The 21013-nt window shown below is 40.7% G+C and overlaps 1 protein-coding gene across 6 annotated transcripts in view; it reads left to right on the top strand.

The window, feature by feature from the left end:
* Positions 1 to 21013, top strand: part of ATP7B (ATPase copper transporting beta) — a 107689-nt gene that overhangs the window by 51825 nt on the left and 34851 nt on the right. For all 6 annotated transcript variants that reach the window (XM_075592001.1, XM_075591999.1, XM_075592002.1 and 3 more), the window contains 9 exons: positions 4195 to 5398; positions 9046 to 9291; positions 11413 to 11576; positions 13208 to 13369; positions 15382 to 15458; positions 16286 to 16460; positions 17562 to 17795; positions 19659 to 19750; positions 20582 to 20709. In XM_075592001.1, the coding sequence (XP_075448116.1) occupies positions 4195 to 5398; positions 9046 to 9291; positions 11413 to 11576; positions 13208 to 13369; positions 15382 to 15458; positions 16286 to 16460; positions 17562 to 17795; positions 19659 to 19750; positions 20582 to 20709 (2482 nt within the window). The remainder of the gene's footprint in view (positions 1 to 4194; positions 5399 to 9045; positions 9292 to 11412; positions 11577 to 13207; positions 13370 to 15381; positions 15459 to 16285; positions 16461 to 17561; positions 17796 to 19658; positions 19751 to 20581; positions 20710 to 21013) is intronic.

Below are 21013 nucleotides of genomic sequence, written 5' to 3'. Positions count from 1 at the left end.
CAGAGGGAGCAAACCATGGGTGTAAGTACCTTTCTTACAGTATAACGCTTGTGAAAATGGATTTAAAAGCCTCTATAAAAATGTACTTCATCCATTAAGGCAGGTGAGGAAGGTGGAGTGACACTGAAAGCAGCAATTCCCCGCCCCCTCTTTTTCTTCTTCTTATTTGTATATATAAAGCATGTGACAATATATCATTCTGTATTCTTACCTAGGATGGCAATTGTTTAGTGCTCCAGTTGTAAAACTCTTGATTGTGTGCCTAACAAAATGTCTGCCTTCTAACTTTGAGCTGCAGCCTGTGAAATGCTGCAGCTGCAATGTAACATATTACCAAGTGTAACATATTATTGTTACCGCTTTCAGAGTAATGCAGCCTGCTGTTTGGAACAAAGTAACAGATCTGTTTGTGATACTTTGTTGCTAAAGGGCAGAGTTCAAAAAGGTGTGTATCAGAGCCGATTTCAAGGAGGAAGTGGATATGACTTTCTAAATGGTTGCTGTTGCAACCAAAGAATGATTAGTACATTAAAAAAAAAAAAAAAACATTTTAAATGGCAGGAGTGTAGATTTGAAAAATCTTATCTTGCGTTATTATTTGGAAATTTTGAAAAACAAAAAGATAAAGTAAATAAGCAATCATTCCGAAATTAGCAATGGTAATAGTGACCGTGGCAGAAAAAGCTTATAATAATAAATTGGTTAAAACCATCCTAACATAACTAAAATAGAAATTAATGTCAATAATGTTGGCCCATATGATAGAGATGCAATAAAAGATCTAGGGAAAAGAGTTTAAAAGTTATATAATGGGAGAATTATATGGAACTTCTTTAGACAACGTTTTATTTAAAAAAAAAAAAAAAAAAAAACCATATAGGATTTTTCGCACTTTGCTGCTTTAATATGAAAAGATACATCCTAAAGTAATTGGGATACTAGTTTGCGGAAGCTCTAGTACCAGCCAGCTCCGGAGCAGCCCTGCACAACCTGTAAAGTGAAATGGGCCAAATTGCTCTAAGGAAAGCTGATTTGGGCCGCACTTTAATTGAAATGATCTAATTTCCGGGGTTAAAATACAAAACCTCACCCCTCCCCCCACACCTCACGACTCTGTGGCTACGGTCCCGCTGGCGGCGCGTGCAGCCGAATTCCCCGGTCTGCAGGGGGAAAGACGGGAGGGGGAGAGTGACGGGGCACAGCCATGACGTCACCCGGCAGGTTCGTCCTCATTGGCTGAACCACCGGGAGGCGTGGCCTTGCGCTCCATCGCTAGATCTACTCACAATTTTAATGTGAGTCTGAAAAACCGCCATTGAGGGGCGGCTCCTGTCCCCGCGGGCGCTGCAGTAGCCACCAGGGGGGACAAAACCTTACCTGCGGCGGGGTCCGGCGATCTCCGTCTTCTCCCCTGCAAATTCTACTCTTTTCCCCGCCGGTCCTGAAAAAATAACAGCGCGGCGTGAAATGACACGGTGTTGCTATGGCAACAGGACATTGTAGCATCATTTTGCCATGGCAACACACCCATTTTTTTTTCAGGACCAGCAGGGGAAACCGTAGAATTTCAAAGGCAGAAGACGGAGATCACCGCACCACGCCACTGGAGCCCGCGGGCCGTATGTTGCGCAGGCCTGCTCTGGAGTTTAGAGTGATTGTGTGACAAATTGAGTCCCTTATTGGTCACTATTGTTGTCACAACATATATGTGGTTGCACACTTGTTCCCCAAAAGCTAACTTTGTTTTAAATAGGCACAATATATTGTCACTGCTTGCATGAATGAGCGGTAAATGAAAAGCTTACTGGGATATACGGCCTACAAAAGGGAATTTCTGTGTTTCTCACTGTAACTTTAGTCCGCTCATTGTTGGTGAAACTGCTAGTTAAAAAAAAAATAAAGTTAAGTTAAAAGTACTCTACATACACTCATAATCGGCCCGCCCACTTTATGGGCCAATTAGCAGTCGGATGTTAGAGGTAGGAGGGTAAAATGCAGGAAACGCCATCTTGGGGCCCGAGGCAGCCATGTTGCTTGTGGGAGGAGATAGACAGACACACTGTGTGTGTGCTTTTTTCTTTACAATTGCTTCTAAAATTACAGGGTCACCTTATTTTCTGGGTTGTCCTATAATCGGGAAAATACTATGTATATATGTGTGTGTGTGTGTGTGTGTGTGTGTGTGTGTGTGTATAAATAATCTACAGGTGCGAGAAAGTTTGTGAACCCCTTAACATTTTATGCTTGAAATATGTGAACATTTTATTAGATCTCAGTCCTAATAATAGATAAAGATAACCTGATCAAACGACACAATTAATATAATAATTGTTCAACATTTATTCATCCACAAATGATTCAACATTCAATATCCATATGTGAAAAAGCATGTGAACCTTTACATTGAGTGCCTGGTGGATCCCCCCTTGAGCAGCAAAGTGGTCTAAATTTCATCAGATTAGAATCAAAATTAAAAATATGGGTGGGATTCACAAGGCATTTATGTAGATTAAAGTGAAATCTCAGTGGTGACAAACACTAACCCACTGATAGATGTATACATATATGGCACTTTAGAAGCATACTTTTAGATAATTTAGTGGTGTCTCTTTTTTCCTGGACTATCCCCAAAAAGGAAACACTGCTTTCCTTCATAAACTTCTCTATGCAGTGTTCCTGATAAAAGGTGAATTATACTTTAAAGGTTTGAGAAATAACCCAGGGCAGGCTTTTTTCTGGAAGCACTCACAAACTGCAGTAGATGAAGGTCAGGGTTACCAAAATGGCCATGGCTCTATATACTGTGTGCTGCTCTATATATTAAATCAACAGTCTACATTATTTATAAAACTCCAAATGAAAGGTAGAAAAAAATACTTCACATCATAAATTAACTCCCTTGCTGTCAGAGGGTCCAGTTTCAACAAACTGAAGAAAAAAAAAACTCATTCACTCTCTTTCTCGCATACAAAAATCACTGCACACTGGGCTGAGGGTCCGGTCATTGTAGATGCCTTCTATTCACCCCATGTCATGAGGTCTGGCAGTTCAGGGCTGCATGAGATAGTGGTTACGTCATGGTCTTAATGCTCATTTTCTAGGGGGGATGTGGCTGGAAGTGGAGGACTCTTTTTCTACTGTCAGTGATGTCACGATCACGTGATCGCTCTGAGGAGTGGTCACAAAATCGCAATGTGCCGGAGGGGATGTGGCACTCTGGTGGTATGTCCCCTCCATTACTCAAAGTGTTAAAGTTAGGGTGACCAGACTTCCTGGTTTAGCTGGGAAAGTCCCGGTTTTCAGACCTCTGTTCTGACTTTTTGGGGTGTTGTCCTGATTCTCTATGCTGCTGGCCACACATGCACGATCGGCACTTGCCGGCTGCTCGAGCGCGATCTGCACTTGCCGGCTGCTTGTGCGCATGCTTGATCGGCAATCTTCAATCGCACATGAGCGACTGAAAAAGTCGATCACGCATGCGCACAAGCTGCTGACATGCACTCTTCGCCCCATGCGCAGTCTGCGCTCGCTGTTTGCGCATGCGCACTAGGCAAGCGGCAACTGTGCATGTGCAACATTTGTCCCAGTTTTTGCCGGGACAAATATGGTCACTCTAATGTAAAATTATCAGTGTATAATACCGGTTTAACAGAAGGAGGATGATTGATCTGGAATCTGAAAGTTTGGGATTTTCCCTCTTTTTCTTTCAATACATAAATGGCAAAAATGGCATTTCATAAATAAATGTAAATATAAATATAATTAAGCAAAAGATTGAACTTAAAGGACATCAATATCTTATTTCAACCTCAATGTCTTTACTTCTATTATTTTATAACTGATGTTGTGGCAGTCCATGATCTTATTTTTTTATATATTACTCATTTTATGTTAATATATGTGATGATATTATTTTATGTATTATTACTTGGCTGATTAATATTTCTGACGTTATGGCAGTCAGTGGCGTTGTATTGTTACTGACTGTATGGAATTAACTTAAGTAAAGTAATCTGTGGATTTATAGCATAGTTGAACAGAAAGTGGATTAATGATCACACATAAATGGAACACTCAAACCTTAAAATGTGCCTGTCTAATCCAATCCCTTTAAGTTTTGACAGTCAATGGCATTGCTCTCTCACTAGCTGTATGGAATTCATTTAAGTGGTTTATCTTGTGTTTTCTTCCTAGACTCTGTCAAGTACTGGCTCTCCTGAATGTGCACGGAAACCAGCACTCAAGCCACATTTTGCCTTTGACAACGAGTGCTTTGATGGTGGTCTAGATGATTTCCCTACTGATATGAGCTCTGTTGTGGTCAGTATTGTTGGCATGACCTGCCAATCGTGTGTTCAATCCATCGAGGGAAGAATCTCCAAAGTAGCGGGCATAGTGAGCATCAAGGTGTGCTTAGAACAGAACAACGCTGTTCTAAAGTACATACGTTCAGCAATAACTCCTCAGGAAATTTGTGAGGAAATAGAAGATATGGGGTTTGATGCCAGTATGTCGGCAATAAAAGAGACTCCTCCACCTCTGAAACCTGGATATTCTGGAGATGATTTCATTAAGATCAGGATAGATGGTATGACATGTCAATCTTGTGTCAACACAATTGAAGGGAAAATAGGCAAACTTCAAGGGGTGCAGAAAATCAAAGTGTCTCTATCGAGCCAAGAAGCTGTCATTGTGTATCAGCCATATGTCATTCAACCAGAAGACCTCAAGAAATACATAGACAGCATGGGATTTGAGGCTTCTATCAAGAGCAGACCAGATCCCGCAAAGATTGGAACAATTGACATCGAACGCTTGCAGAATTTGTCTACACAACACAATGTAGATGCTCTAAACAATAGCCCCATTTTCACTATGGACAACACTGAAACTGTGACACTTGGGATAGAAGGCGTGCATTGCAAGTCTTGTGTACACAATATTGAAAGATGCATATCTGGCCTTGCTGGTGTTCAGAGTATCAAAGTGTCCCTTGAGAACAAAAATGCTGTTGTGTGTTTTAACCCAGGTATAACTACAACATTTTTTTCCCTAAAAGAAGCTATTGAAGCCCTTCCTCCAGGTGAGTTTAAAGTAGCACTTCCATTGGGTGTAAAAGAGAGCCCCGAATCAAAAACAAAATCTAATTGGTCTTCATCACGTAAACAAGACCAGCTGTTGGGCACAACTACAGCATTGATGAGTATTGGAGGAATGACCTGTGGATCTTGTGTATCATCAATTGAAAACCTGTTATTACAAAGAAAAGGTGTACTAATGGCATCAGTTTGTTTAGCTGATGGAATTGGGACAATCCACTACAATCCATCTGAAACGAAGTCCGAGGAGTTACGTGCAGCTATAGAAGACATGGGATTTGACGCCACACTTATTTCAGGTATGTTTACATTTTTCTTGTACTTGGAATCCCCCCCCCCCCAGTATATAATACAGGTGTAGTTTATCAATCAAATGCAACAAGTAGAGGAATTGCCTCAATGAAGGGTGCTACGAAGCCCTGGACGAAGTATGTATAACCAGAGACTTGATGGTAACCCTTGATGAACGGGAAGTCCAAAAGACTGTGAGCCAAACCGCAGCTGCTGTAAGAAATTGTATGCAGTAATCACAAATAACAGGGATAACTGTCAGCTGAGAAAAGCTGGTAGCCACCCGATGGGAACTAAGGGCAATATCTGGCAACAGAATCCCCTGGTGAAAAGTAGCTGATCCCATATCTTAGCAGTAAATCTTAAGCGGTCACATATATGAATGGTTATTCACAGACCTAAAGGTAGGTGGTCCCGGCATCTCGGGGTGCTTCCTTTATGTGATGTGACAAAGTAGATGAAGAGGGTAAAAAAGGAGCCGTGCAAAAAGGAAAACTGGAGGCAACTTGAAGCAAAAAAACAAAAATTTATTGAGGCATGAAACCTAAAAGTTTAAAAAGAAAAGCTCTAACGCGTTTCCCGCCAATGGCGCTTTTTTTTCTTTTTTTTTTCACAAATATCTTTATTGTGTTCACATTCAACATTTATACAATTAACTTTTCCCGGTACAGTAAATCGCATTGCTTGGCCGCATACAACTTAATTTTCCTACTGATTTACATATATCTTGACACAAGTTTTTGGTTAGTATTGTCATGGGGTTGACACAGCAGCTCCGCTTGCACACCTGTCAGGCTTATGTGTTAGTAAAACTTTCCCCATTTGGGTTTGTGTTTGGCCTCTTTCAACGCAGCATGTCCTCAGCATCTCTCCAAGCCACAGGGCACCTCCTTCACCGCAGCAAGTCCTCAGCACCTCTCCAAGCCACACGGTACCTCCTCCACAGCATGTCCTCCGCCCCTCTCCCAGCCGCAGGGCACCTCCACTGCAGCATGTCCTCAGCGCCTCTCCCAGCTGCAGGGCACCTCCACTGCAGCATGTTCTCAGCGTCTCTCCCAGCTGCAGGGCACCTCCGCAGCATATCCTCCGCCCCTCTCCCAGCCGCAGGGCACCTCCACTGCAGCATGTTCTCAGCGCCTCTCCCAGCTGCAGGGCACCTCTACTGCAGCATGTCCTCAGCGCCTCTCCCAGCTGCAGGGCACCTCCGCAGCATATCCTCCGCCCCTCTCCCAGCCGCAGGGCACCTCCACTGCAGCATGTTCTCAGCGCCTCTCCCAGCTGCAGGGCACCTCCGCAGCATATCCTCCGCCCCTCTCCCAGCCGCAGGGCACCTCCACTGCAGCATGTTCTCAGCGTCTCTCCCAGCCACAGGGCACCTCCACTGCAGCACCTCTCTCAGCCGCAGAGCACGTCCCAGCAGCATGTACTCAGTGCCTCTCCCAGCTGCAGGACACCTCACCGCAGCATGTCCTCAGCTCCCCTCCCAGCTGCAGGGCACCTCTCTGCAACATGTCCTCGGTGCCTCTCCCAGCTGCAGAGCACGTCCGCCGCAGCTTGTCCACAGTGGTCTCCCAGTCACAAGGAACCTGTATAAGAGCAGAGGTCCTATAATACATTAAAAATCATTATAAAGGGCATAAAGAGTGAATTTTTTTAATCTAATACTACATAACATACTTATTTAAAAATTGTGTAGTTTAAATACTTGCTCGTGATTAGAATGTTTTTGTCACTGCAGGAAATGGGAAAATATTTACGCATATACAGTTAGGTCCGGAAATAACTGGACACTGACACAATTTTCATTATTGTGGTTCTGTATGCCACCAAATTGAATTTGAAATGAAACAACCGAGATGCAATAGAAGTGCAGACTTTCAGCTTTAATTTAAGGGGTTGAACAAAAATATCGTATGAAACGTTTAGGAATTGCAACCATTTTCATACACGGTCCCCATATTTCAGGGGCTCAAATGTAATTGGACAAATTAACACAATCATAAATAAAATGTTAATTTTTAATACTTTGTCGAGAATCCTTTGCAGGCAATGACTGCTTGAAGTCTGGTACGCATGGACATCACCAAACGCTGGGTTTCCTCCTTTGTGATGCTTTGCCAGGCCTTTACTGCAGCTGTCTTCAGTTGCTGTTTGTTCGTGGGTCTTTCTGCCTTAAGTTTTGTCTTCAGCAAGTGAAATGCATGCTCGATCGGGTTGAGATCAGGTGATTAACTCGGCCATTGCAGAATATTCCACTTCTTTGCCTTAAAAAAAACTCCTGGGTTGCTTTCTCAGTATGTTTTGGGTCATTGTCCATCTGTAAAGTGAAGCGCCGTCCAATCAACTGTGCTGAATTTGTCTGAATCTGAGCAAACAATATATCCCTATACACTTCAGAATTCATCCGGCTGTTTCTGTCTTATGTCACATAATCAATAAACACTAGTGACCCAGTACCATTGTAAGCCATTCATGCCCATGCCATCACACTGCCTCCACCGTGTTTTGCAGATGATGTGGTATGCTTCGGATCATGAGCCGTTCCAAGCCTTCTCCATACTTTTTTTTTCTTCCCATCATTCCGGTACAGGTTGATCTTAATTTCATCTGTCCAAAGAATTCTGTTCCAGAACTGGGCTGGCTTTTTTAGATATTGTTTGACAAAGTCTAATCTGGCCTTTCTATTCTTGAGGCTTATGAATGGTTTGCACCTTGTGGTGAACCCTCTGTATTTGCTCACGTGAAGTCTTCTCTTTATGGTAGGCTTGGATAATGATATGCTTACCTCCTGGAGAGTGTTCTTCACTTGGCTGGATGTTGTGAAGGGGTTTTTCTTTACCATGGAAAGGATCCTACGATCATCCACCACTGTTGTCTTCCGTGGACGTCCAGGCCTTTTTGTGTTGCAGAGCTCACCAGTGCGCACTTTTTTTTTTTTTTTTCTCAGAATGTACCAAACTGTTGATTTGGCCACTCCTAATGTTCCTGCTATCTCTCTGATGGATTTTCTTTTTTTTCGCAACCTAGGGCTGAGTCCATAGACATTTATCCCGTGTGGAGGCTGAGGGAAAGCGGGTGCTTTCCCTGGCCTTACTACGAGCGCCGTCCGGGGGCGTGTCTACGGGCGACCAGTGACATCACAGAGGTGTTTTGCCCTCATTGGGCGAACCGCTCTCGTGACCGGCCCTCCGCTCCCCTCTGCGCGTAAACTAAAGCATTCACTTGCATTGAGAGCTCCTTTGACTGCATGTTGTGGGTTCACAGCAACAGTTTCCAAATGCGAATGCCACACCTGGAATCAACTCCAGACCTTTTACCTGCTTAATTGATGATGAAATAACAAAGGAATAGCCCACACCTGTCCATGAAACAGCTTTTCAGTCAATTGTCCAATTACTTTTGGTCCCTTGAAAAAAAGGGGGCTACATATTAAAGAGATATAATTCCTAAAACCTTCCTCCAATTTGGATGTGAATATCCTCAAATTAAAGCTGATCGACTGCACTTTAAGCTCATATTCATTATTTAACTGTAACTTGAATTTATTTTGGTACACAGCCGAAATAACAAAACTTGTATCAGTGTCCAATTCTTTCCGGACCTAACTGTAGCAGAACTAATGGTTTTTTTTTTGTTTTGTTTTTTATATATATAGATACTTTGCCCTCCGTTAACTGTAGCCAGACTGACTCCACCGCACCTGAAAATAAGCAGAGCACCCTGCAGAATACAAAGAAAATTGATCCTTGTGGAGATTACATTTTGGATGTCCTTCCCAAGAAATCTCATACAGACTTTTCCGCAGTTGACATCGCACCGCAAAAGTGCTTTTTACAGGTGACAGGCATGACATGCGCTTCTTGTGTGTCAAACATCGAGAGGAATCTGCATAGGAAAGACGGTGAGTTGCTGTGTAATGTATTCCACACATTATTCTTAAACCTGCATGTAAGATCATGTATTTCACACCTGTAGTATTGCATCTGAACTAAATAAATATCTTGACATCTGAACACAAACTACTGTAAGACAGGATTGGCCAACTCCAGTCCTCAAGGGATGCCAAAATGTCAGGCTTTAAGGATATTCCTGCTTCAGCACAGGTGTCTCAGTCTTTGACTGCACCACCTGTGCTCAAGCAGGGATATCCTTAAAACCTCACTTGTTGGTGGCCCTTAAGGACTGGAGTTGGCCACTCCTGAACCAACACGTAGTCCCTCAAGCTCCCTTCCAAACCAGGCCCCACTGCTATCCATACAGTCTAGCAAGTACACTGCCTCAGGGTTACATTGAACTCCTCACTCTATTTCTCCCCTCATATACTGTAAATACTGTTATTAAATTGTGCTGTCTCTTCCTCTGCAACATTGCATAGATACACTACTTCCTCTGTTCATCGTCTTTTAAAACTCTAATGCATGCACTTGTTCTTTCCTGTATTGATTACTGCAACATTATTTGATATGACCACTCTGCCTCACACCTCTCTCCCTTACAGTCTATTAAAAATGCTGCTGCTTGAATCACGGCCTCCTCTTCTAGGGTCATATCTACAGTACTTCACACCTCCAGAAATCTCTGCTGGCTTCCTATTCATCTTCTCTGCTGGCTTCCTATTCATCTTCTCTGCTGGCTTCCTATTCATCTCTGTGTAAGCTACACCATTCTCTTTCTTTCTTTTAAGGCTCCACACTCCTGCACCTCCATACTGTATATCTTAGTGGCTTTACCTCTTGGGGATTTTAAGCACGGGGTCTTCGGAAGTGAACCACATTGATTTCAGCTCCAGGAATCCCCTGCTTCTCGAGATGCTTACATCTGAAGAGGCTGCCAATAGCAGCCACACCTGGGCACAGAAAATGTCTGTTTAAAGGTCCCGCGGACCAATAGGAATCCACAACATCATCCCTATTGAGACGCGTGCCGCAGGACCTTTAAACAGAAGTGAGGTACCAGCATAACCTTCAGATATAAGTGTCTCGGGAAGAGGGGGTTCCCAGAGCTGAAATGAACACGGAAATAAATATACACAAAGACGAGAACAAATAGCGCCTATAACATTCTGGTTTAGCAGATCTTGCATCCCTATATAATGGCCAGGATATTGGTCATTATGTACAAATGCAAGATAGGGCTAACGCTAGTCTGAAGTAGATGATAAAATAATAAAATGATAAAATAATGCTTTTTTTTGGTGGTACTGTGATTCCGATAAATATCTGGACTGGATTATATGACGTCAGCATGGGCGGTATTTAGTCATTTTGATGCCGCTCTCCATATTATATTTAGCCCCCGCGATAAAAATGTTTTTTTTTTTTTTTTTTTTAGCGGTACAACATTGACTTTCACCGTAAAAATAACGCTTTTCGTGCCGGTAACACGGCATTCTTTCATTATCGAAGGTTGATGTATCCCTCAGCCATAGCAAAACCAGTGTAAAAAAAACAGCACCAGATTTAGCAAAGAAACAAATTCCACCACTTTCAATGGATTGCATGCTTTGATAAATATGGTTAATGTTTGCACCATTATTGCTCCAGTTTTGCATGTAGAAGACTTTGATACATAACTCCCTTTGAGATTGTCTAGAAAAGAAAAAGACTTAATCTTCCACAAACTACTCCAATAGTAATGATCGTCTAATAATTAAATATATGACTAACTTTTTGATCTGGTTCTGCTGCTGTACAGAATGTCAGCAATGGTCTATCAGTGAGGGATATATTACTATATGGTGCTAGGCCATAAGACACCTTACGGTGCTATAAAAAACCTTCAAATGAACGTGCCTTGGGGAACCATAAGGTGTCTAATGGTTTAGCACCACTTGGTAAACATAGCCCTCTATGTATATTATTACCTCAATGAAGAACACATCCTATTTAAAAAAATAAAATAAAGTAGTCCAACTTCATAGATAACATAGTGGTTATTTCTTTTACGTTGTCACATATTGTAATATATAATTGGCTTTGTCTTATATTGTTTTATCTGTTGATTCCTAATGTCCTTCCTGCAGGTATCGTTTCAGTGCTTGTTGCACTGATGGCTGGTAAAGCAGAGGTCAAGTACAAACCCGACAGAATCCAACCATTTGAAATAGCACAACTCATTGAAAACTTGGGTTTTGGTGCAGCGGTTATGGAAGATTACACCGGTACGGATGGCAGCATCGAGCTTTTTGTGAGTGTGAAATGAAGGCATGGGGGCCTATTCAATATACTTCAAAGCAGCATTTTTATCATTTTGTTTTTTGTCTTATTTATTTCATTTTCAGAGTTAAGTTTTTATTTTCCCCTTGACTTTGAGTTGGGTAGAAGTAGAGGAATAATGGAGAGGTGTTAGGGAGCTAGGAGGAGGGCTGGGCGAGGTTTCCCAGGAAATGTAGGAGATTTAATACAGTAGAGTACTTAACCAGGATGCCTCACTTTGGCATGCAAGTTGTGTATTAGTTGTATGGATTGTAGGGTGTTAGAGAAATGAACACCTTGGTACTGTTGTTGGTCCTGAAGACATTCATTGCCTTCATGATCTCTGCTTCTATTAGGTGGTAATATCAATGGGTAGCTAGCTACCCATTCTCTGTCAGAGGAGCCGTTTGTACATTGCAGTGCACTATATTCCTGCCGTTGTTGATAGAGAACCAGTCTTTATCAGGCTCTTCATTAGAAAGAAAATAAATATTGGGGAAAATTCTAATTTTCTCCAATATCTACATTCAGTGTACTAATTTTACATTTGTGTTGATTTGATTTTTATTTGAGAACCAGAGTTTTTGTTTGCTGGAATATTGAATGGGCCTCATGGGTAAACTACGGTTGTATTGTTAACTTTCTAGCAGCAGCTTATGTGGCTTAACCTTCTCGCCGGCCTTGGGATGCTTCATGGACTAGCACTCCTAAGTCTGATCCCTTTCATAGTTCCTCCGTAGCAGTGTACACAATTGGGATGGTCCTCCACTTTCCGTCAGAGGGTCCTCCACTTCCGTTCATGTCACCAGTAGGCCAGCTGCGACCCCGTGGTCCCCACCCAAGTGATCACATGGTTGTGATCCCTGAAGTCCTGTTAAATAACAAATGTTGGCTACAATGTGCGCATACAGGCAGTTCAAACGTATTTGTCTTTACTTAATATGGTGGGTTTGTAGTGTATTACTAATTTTGTGTTTTAACATATTACATACACTATTAGCTATTCTAGTGGCAAGAAATGTCCAAATAGGTTAAGGGCTGCAATGAGTTAAACTCCCCTCATCTTACTGTAAGGGCTATCCCCTACATAAAAAGGTTAAGAGGCTAATTGAAGGGAGGAGGTAATGTGATAGGTGGCCCATGGATTGTGATTTAGGTGTCCTGGATGAGGGGGGAAGTCTTACCTCCTTATATTCTCTAGTGCATAGTAACCAGGGCTATGAGGGAACTAGGAAAGAAAGTTTGAATAAATATTACTTGCATTTTCACAAGATGTCATCCCTTTCATCGATACACGTTCACAATATGCAAGCACATTAAAGATTTCTGTCTCTCAAAAATTGTGCATTGATCATTTTTATCGAATTGGGTGAATTGGACATAGACATTTAACTCGGAGAACACAGGACATTTCTCAAGAAGACTAAGATGTGTTTTTGAATAATACTGCAGGGCTTCACCAGTTCACCCCCCATAAAAGGATCTTTCATCATCTAAAAAAACGGGAGGCACATTCTGTTAATTATATCACAGCCTTACTTGAGCTCATGAAAAAGACCTCAGTCCCCACCTACATCCTCTTCCCGACCCCCAAAATATCTAATCACATTTTTTTGTTTTCAGATTACAGGAATGACATGCGCTTCATGTGTTCACAACATTGAATCCAAATTGATGAAAAGCCGTGGTATTTTATATGCATCCGTAGCTCTTGCTACTTGCAAAGCTCAAGTCAAGTTTGACCCAGAGACTGTCGGTCCACGAGATATCATAGGGATTGTAACGGTATGTTATTGTTTACAAAAAGCCACTGTTGGGTGCAATACTGAAGAGGAAGAAACCTAGCGGTGTGATGTTTTTAGCAGATCTCTTCATGGTGACTGCAGCACTGCTGGGGTTTCTGTAGTGTTGCATCCTAGAGAGAACTGCTTGTTTCAGCTGCCATTTTCTCTTCAAGAAAATTAGAAAGCTATATTGTGACGGAGCGACCTGTATGTGAGGTCAGATACGAGTCAACACATGGATTTTTAGGGTAAACCAAATGTGCTGAGCAAATGAGCTGTTTTATTTCTCCACAAAACTGCAACCAAAACATTGGGGCTACTGCCCCTTTAAGGTAAAAACACAAAATCATAAAACAAACACCTACTCCATGTTAGGAGGCTAAATAAACATGACTCCGGCCCTTTCTATCTGGGCCGCCAGCTGAGCTGGTTACCAACCCCAAAACATATGAAATAATATTAAGGAACAATATATAGTCTTATCTGACTGATGTTGGTCCGGGGTCTCCGATTTCTCCATCTGCAGGCTTTGAAGTCCTGCTGCTTCCAGTAAGTATTTTGACCTTCTTTGTGCAGACATCTCTGCTGTGTGGGACTTTGGGTTCCCCACTGTTGCCAGGCAAACCCCTCTGGTCAACAAGCCTGGATCCCTGCGGGCTGCAGCTCTGTTGTCTGTGTTCCTCAACAGACTCCAACAGGAACACTGACAGCAGCTACTTCCTGCTTTTTATCCCTGCTCAATCAGGAGTTTCACATCCAACTTGCATGAAACCCAACACCAGTGCACTTTCCTGCCCTGTAAAGGGAGTTTAACTCCTTGACTCCCTTACAGATATGTATCAAAATGATAGAATTTACTCCATGAAGCTGTGTCAAATGTTTTTCCAGCACAGAGGTTTAAAACTGTCTAAATTATTATTTTGTATTACAACGTGGGAACCGAGAGGCCTCCAGAGCTGAACCGTCCTATTTTCACCTCTAGGGACCCCCACTTCCTGACATGCTTTCTTGTGTACATTACTTACTTGTATTTCCTACCATTTTGTTTTCCCTGGAGAGAGCAGAAAAACTGGTAGCTACACCTGTAAGTATCTCTGGACCAGGGCATCCCCAGAGCTGGAAATAATGCAGTTTAGCTCCAGAAGACTCAAGTTCCAATGCTGTTAAAAAAACAAATACAAAAAAAAGCAGGTTAGTTTGCTGCTTCTGCCGCCTCCACATATTTAGTTGACACCAATAGAAAGGAAACTGGGGCCAAATGTGCATGAAAACTTGAATTCATCCATTTCAAATCTGATTAATATTAGCCAAGCCACTCCATTATTAACTGCTACAATAACCACTGATCAAGTGCAGCAAAGTGGAAGGATGTGACCTTGCTACATTGATGCAACATGATTCTCAGTCAGAAATGGACATTATGACACCTGTTTGCGACTCCATATAGTTTTACTGTCTGATGATTTCATGATAGCATTTGTACAAAAATGAAATTGAAGCACTAGATATTTTGAAAGTACTTTGCTTCCTTATGTTTTTAAAGTTAGGTGTATTCATGTTTATTTAATACGTATTACCTGAAAGTCTCATACTTTTATACAGCTTCCAGCCTCATCTGACTTCTAAAGGAATAACATACAGCTCAACCCCCTTATAACGCTGTGCTTGGGGTCCAAAGAATCACATTGCGCTATAAGCGGATCACGTTAGGAATAATGTAAAATTGTATGCATTGTACAATAAAGTATTTAAGATTTCAATAATCGTGTTGTAAAGTATTCATAAATATGAAAATTGGGAGCCACGCTAGCATCGTGTTATAAGCGGATTCGCGTTGTAACGGATCGCGCTATAACGGGGTTGAGCTGTATATGTTGCTCTCTGATGCTAAGAAGAATTACAATTGGTTATTCCAGAGTTTATCTGGTCAGTTCTTTCAGTTCCATGAATTCATAGAGGACATTTTTCATCTTCTGTGTAATGTGAGAGTGTACTTTCGTTACAAATTAATAGGGCCTTGGTTTCCAAGCTTCATTGGCTAAAAGGGATATAACGGCTCATAACCTGGATCATAAAGAGGAAATAAAACAGTAAGTATAGGAGTAACTACCCATTGCTTTCATTTTACATATGTTATTATTTTATAAATAGGCAATATTTACTGTATTATTATATAGTTTATTATTTATAATTTTTTTTAAAACATTTGCCCTTTTTTATTTGCATAGTGATTGGGTATCGCTCTCTTATTTATGTTCCCAGGTACCTTTTTGTCTCGCCACATGGAGTATGGTTAATTTGTTTGGAGGTATATCAGCAATCCTAAATTGCGTTCTTTTGCAAATTTTGTGTTTGCCACCTTCGCATATCGTACAAAATCACGCCAAAAAAAGCCGATTGTGCGTGGTTTGGGCCTGCACTATGCATACATTTGTGAATCCTTAAGTGGTCTTATTAGAAATCTTCAGTCTTCCAGGACCAAAGTATAATTTAAGCATGACTTGTATAATATTTCCAAGTGTTAACTATAACGCTGTTTAGTGCACCTGGGATGAATGGGATTAGGCCTTAATTAGATTATTTGCATCTAATTTCAAATAACAGGAGTAAAATATAACGGACGACAGAGATGCCCAATGCTACATCCAACATGACAAAAATACACAGTAAAATACTTATATATTCTCTTGAAAAAGGGTCATTTAGTTTAACCCTTTGGCCAAAGTGTTGTAAGATGGCGGTTTTTGTGTTCCAGTAAAATATAACGACAAAGATCGAACAGGAGTAAAACTGGATTAACGTGCCGTAATTTACGTAATGAATAATGTGTTTATTGTAACCTGTAGCCCCTCCACCCAGCTCAGGTAAAACGGGTGTCCCTGAGCAGATGTAACCAATTGTTCATTTTGAATTCCAGGTGGAGGAAGTCCTTTCTTTTTAGCCTCATTTTTGGGATTCCTGTCATATGCCTCATGGTTTATATGTTATTTACTGACAACAAAAAACACAACCCTATGGTGCTGGAAAGAAACATTATCCCAGGGTTATCAATAATGAATCTCATCTTCTTCATTCTCTGTACCTTTGTTCAGGTGTGTGTGTGCAGTTTTGTTTTTTAGTTTGAAGTGGAATTATATTATTTTACTCTGTTACGGTACATTAAATGCCCCCCGAAACATGCTAGAGGTTTGGAAATATGTAATAAATACAAAGATTTGGGGTTTAATGTTGAAGTACACGGAAGGGTTGGAGCCCAGAGGTAGGAGGACCATGGAAGTTACTACTGGTCCTGCCGAACCATGCTGGGGAATGAGGTCTCTTTGCCCTGAGACTACAGGTCCTGTAATGCAATATGGTAGCATGATCCTCTTTGACTGTTCACTGTCTTCCACATTTTCTTCAGCCGTCCGCCTTTTTAAAATGACCTAGTATTTCTGTTTCTGCTACAAATGTTATATATAGCTATATGTGCTCACAAGTAATATTTTTATATGCTATACGGTGGAGGGTTTTTTGTCACCTTTTCACCCACCATAACCTAAATAATGTGCGGTGAAGACCTACTCAAGTCTCAAATTGCAAAGCCAGTACAACCAAACTCACACTGATGAGACCCACAAGGTCGAAACAGTCTGTCTGTGAGTGGGTCCACTGGCTTTGCGTCTCATCACAGGCTATGTTTAAAAGCTGTGTTTAAAACAGCGAGCATTTGCTTAAGGGTTCCATGTAATAATGGTTTTGAGACAAAAGGTGGCGCTGTGTGCTCATTTGCATGTCATTTCCCAGAATCCCTTGCTGCAGTGGAAGCCCTGTATGCTAGGTGATAATGGCGAAAAGCAGGATTGCAGACCTGTCTTAAGACATGTGAATGTGCTCACAAGTAATATTTGTATATGAATATGTATGTATACATATATATACACACACACTCGCACACATGGTTAAATTTGTGTTACTGATGAATTATTGCAAACAGATACATAACAATAACATATACATCTTTAATTGTGAATCCTATTTTTATTGGATTTCTAGTTTCTTTTCAGTGTTTCTTAATGCCTTCAGTACATGCAGAGTCTGCGACATTGCAGAATGCTCATTACAAGCGCCTCCAGCACTAGAAATAATACACAAAAATGGCACTGCTTGCAATGCAGCTAACGTCTTTTCTTATGTGTTTTGTTGCCCAACAGTCCCTTGGAGGGCGGCATTTCTACGTCCAGGCTTACAAGTCCCTGAAGCACAGAGCCACTAACATGGACGTGCTGATCGTTCTAGCCACTACCATTGCCTATGTTTACTCAGTGGTTATCCTGATTGTGGCCATCGTGGAAAAGGCTGAACAGAGCCCAGTGACGTTTTTTGACACCCCTCCCATGCTGTTCATGTTCATTGCCCTGGGGAGATGGCTTGAGCATATAGCAAAGGTAATGTTGCTAGATTAGTCTCAGTGGGGTTCACCAGGAAATCTTGAAGTTCCGTTTTAAATACTGGAAATATTTAACCATTTCACTGCCAGAGGTGTCTGCAATGCAGTGTCAGTACCTCTGGCAGTAAATGGAGTTAATCGTTTAAGAAGAAAAAAAACATCTTGGCAGGATAGTGGTATCCAAATCTTGGCACACTTTAAGAAACCAGCTATATCGTGTTACACGTTTAATTGGTGAATAATTCTTATGGTAATTCTTACCTGTAAGATGATACAGTTCTTTTATTGTGCTGTGTCTGGATATAAAGGTTTTATAATATTCCTGCGTCATTGAATCTATTTTCCATCTTGACACCCACGAGAATTATTTTCAATTAAATATTTGTTATATTTTGATGATTGTTTTTTCCTAATATGATGATGATGATGTTGCTAGCATCATTTTCAGTCACAATATCATAACATACTGCAACATCATGTCTTTAGCAGCACCGAAGCACTACACACTCCTGTTTGCTTTCTATTATGTGTCTTAGGACTCATGGGATCTATGCTTCAAGGCAATTTTGTAGCAAACATGCATCATTTTCATTTTACAGCTCCAAGCATCAATGTAATGGAGTACTTTGGCCCCTGTGATTGTGGCTTTGTGATTGTGGCTTTGTGATTGTGGTATATTATTAGGAGGAGTTGGGGTAGAATTACATGATGCACATAGTGTGATGAGATGTATCAAATCGTTCTTCAAAACAAACTTTTCTGTTCGTTGATACATGGACCGTATGAAATCTGGTGATGGAGCTCACACAGGGCCCAAGTAGCAATCCCCAAAACCTCATAATACCGTACTTCACTTTTTGTTATTTACATTATTTATTTGTCAAAATGATTTGAATTAAAATGACTAGTGAAGGTAATGTGCTAATTGGTGGACTCAAGCAACTATAATTATGTAACTATCCTTAAGTAACACTGACTTTTATTCTTGCTTTCTTTGAAGCGTGGTGTTGACAGGTGTCCCAAAAATATTTTAGTGCTCACCGATATCCATAGTGTCCAATGACCGTTTACTTTGAGCACCAATTAATAACGATAAGACAATTGAAATGCACATTGGTGCACTGGTTGGTGACTGGAAAAGAAGAACCAGCACAAAGCCCTCCAGCCTGTCACTCAGTTCTAAGCACTAGCGACCCAGCACGTTAGCTACACGTTCATTTCCTCCTGTTACTTGGATGAAAACGAACAAGACTGTCAAGCGGAGTAAGAAGTGCAGATTAAAATCCCCATAAATATTTCATAGTAAAGTCCATCTAATGCTGTTACTTTTGCCTGCTAATGTTACAGTGACACACTTTTCTTTGTCACCATGTTTTCTCAAATGTAAACTCATTAATTGGGGACCAACATAATCGTTGTTTGAAGATAAAGTCATAGTGTACATACTGTAACTTTCTAAACCTCATAAATGTCTTCTTTAATTGTAGCATATTCAGAATTATTGCATCTGTATGTACACCAATATCTAAGAACATGATCTGTTATTTATGTTTGCTCTAAACTCTTTCAAAATAGATTTACCTTACGTAGCATTTATGAAAATGTTTTTGCGTTAAATATTTTTCGGTTGTCTTTTTATATTCTTTGCAGGCTTTGACAAATTTATGTTTGATTAATATAAAATGAACGCTGGGCTTAGTTGCATAAACTTCGATTACTTTTCTCCGCACTGAAAGAGGAGGTGCAGGTTTGAAAGCCAATGTTGGTGTAATGAAAAGATACCACTGCCTGCAGCATCTCGCTTTTTCATAACCTAGAACAATAAGTAGAACATGTCACTGAAACTTTCCTTGTTCCCTAGAGTAAAACTTCTGAAGCCCTTGCCAAGCTCATATCCCTACAAGCGACGGAAGCCACAGTTGTTACCCATGGACCAAACCACTCCATCGTGAGGTATTCTCTCTCGTTTTATTTTTTAACATTCTAGAAGTGGAAATATGTGGGGGGTATATTTTGATCCTACAACTTAGAAAAATGTGGCATGCCTTTAGGAGCATATTTCTATTTATGAATAGCTTTCTTGAAATATCTAAAAAGTGACTTTAATGTTTTGCCTTCAAACATATACTCATGAACTGGTTTTAATTATTTGTTTGTGCTAGTCCAGATGTTCTCTCTCTGGGAGCTTCTGTCCATAACTCAGGTACTCAATGAACAAAGCTTAAATGACTATAAATTTGAGGATTCTATAATAACTTTATTTTAACACTGAAAATTACTTTAATGGTATCCATCTATCTGTACAATGGACCTAAGGGGTCTTAAAGCGCCTATATTATAATATAGACTTTTTGCAAAACATATGTAAATGTCACCTTAGGGAAAGATAACCCAGTTTTGTTTTCCCTTTGTTCCAATGCTTTTTGTTTGCTTATACAGAAAGTTATATGGTGTAATAGTTTGGAGGGTGACCTCGGGTACACAGGCATAAATGTTGCACTGTATCAATTTGTGTTTGCAGTTGTGTAGAATATAAGAGAACCTAGCAAGGTTTTAGATGCACATTTAAGGGAAACAAACTTCACTCCTCGTGCGTTAAACTCGCCCACACTGTAAATCAGTACAAATGATGCAATATTGGAGCAATGTATCTTAACAAATTGACAAGAAAATAATGGCTCTCTCAGTCAATTAGGCTCAAATTCCCTTGATAAATAGACCTGTTTGTGGTGAGAGTTTATTATACAAGGATGCATTATTAGTAATGTCTTCTGTATTTTGCAGGGAAGAGCAGGTGGCTGTAGAATTGGTCCAACGAGGAGATATTGTAAAAGTTGTCCCCGGGGGGAAGTTTCCAGTTGATGGAAAAGTAATTGAAGGCAGTTCTATGGCAGACGAGTCTCTTATCACAGGTTATTTGCCTTTACTTTACTCCTCTCGGCATCCTCCAGAAGTTTTCTATTTCCTATAAATAGATCTGTGAAATAATATTTATTGTGCCACGTTATTTTTCCCCTTATGAGACATCGCTGGATGACGTTTCACTAGGTTTTTTTTTTTGTTTGCTTTCCTCTGGGTTAAAATACTGTAAATACAAATATAGGATAAGTATCTGTCGTCTAAATTTAGCATAGGTTGAACTTGATGGACATATCTTTTTTTTTTTTTTTTTTCGACCTCATCTACTCAACATAGTTAATGATATGTAAAAATTAC

This window comes from Ascaphus truei, chromosome 3 (genome assembly GCF_040206685.1).
Source record: "Ascaphus truei isolate aAscTru1 chromosome 3, aAscTru1.hap1, whole genome shotgun sequence".
NCBI lineage: Eukaryota > Metazoa > Chordata > Amphibia > Anura > Ascaphidae > Ascaphus > Ascaphus truei.
The sequence above is the reverse complement of the archived record's forward strand: the minus strand, read 5'-3'. Positions and strand labels throughout refer to the sequence as shown.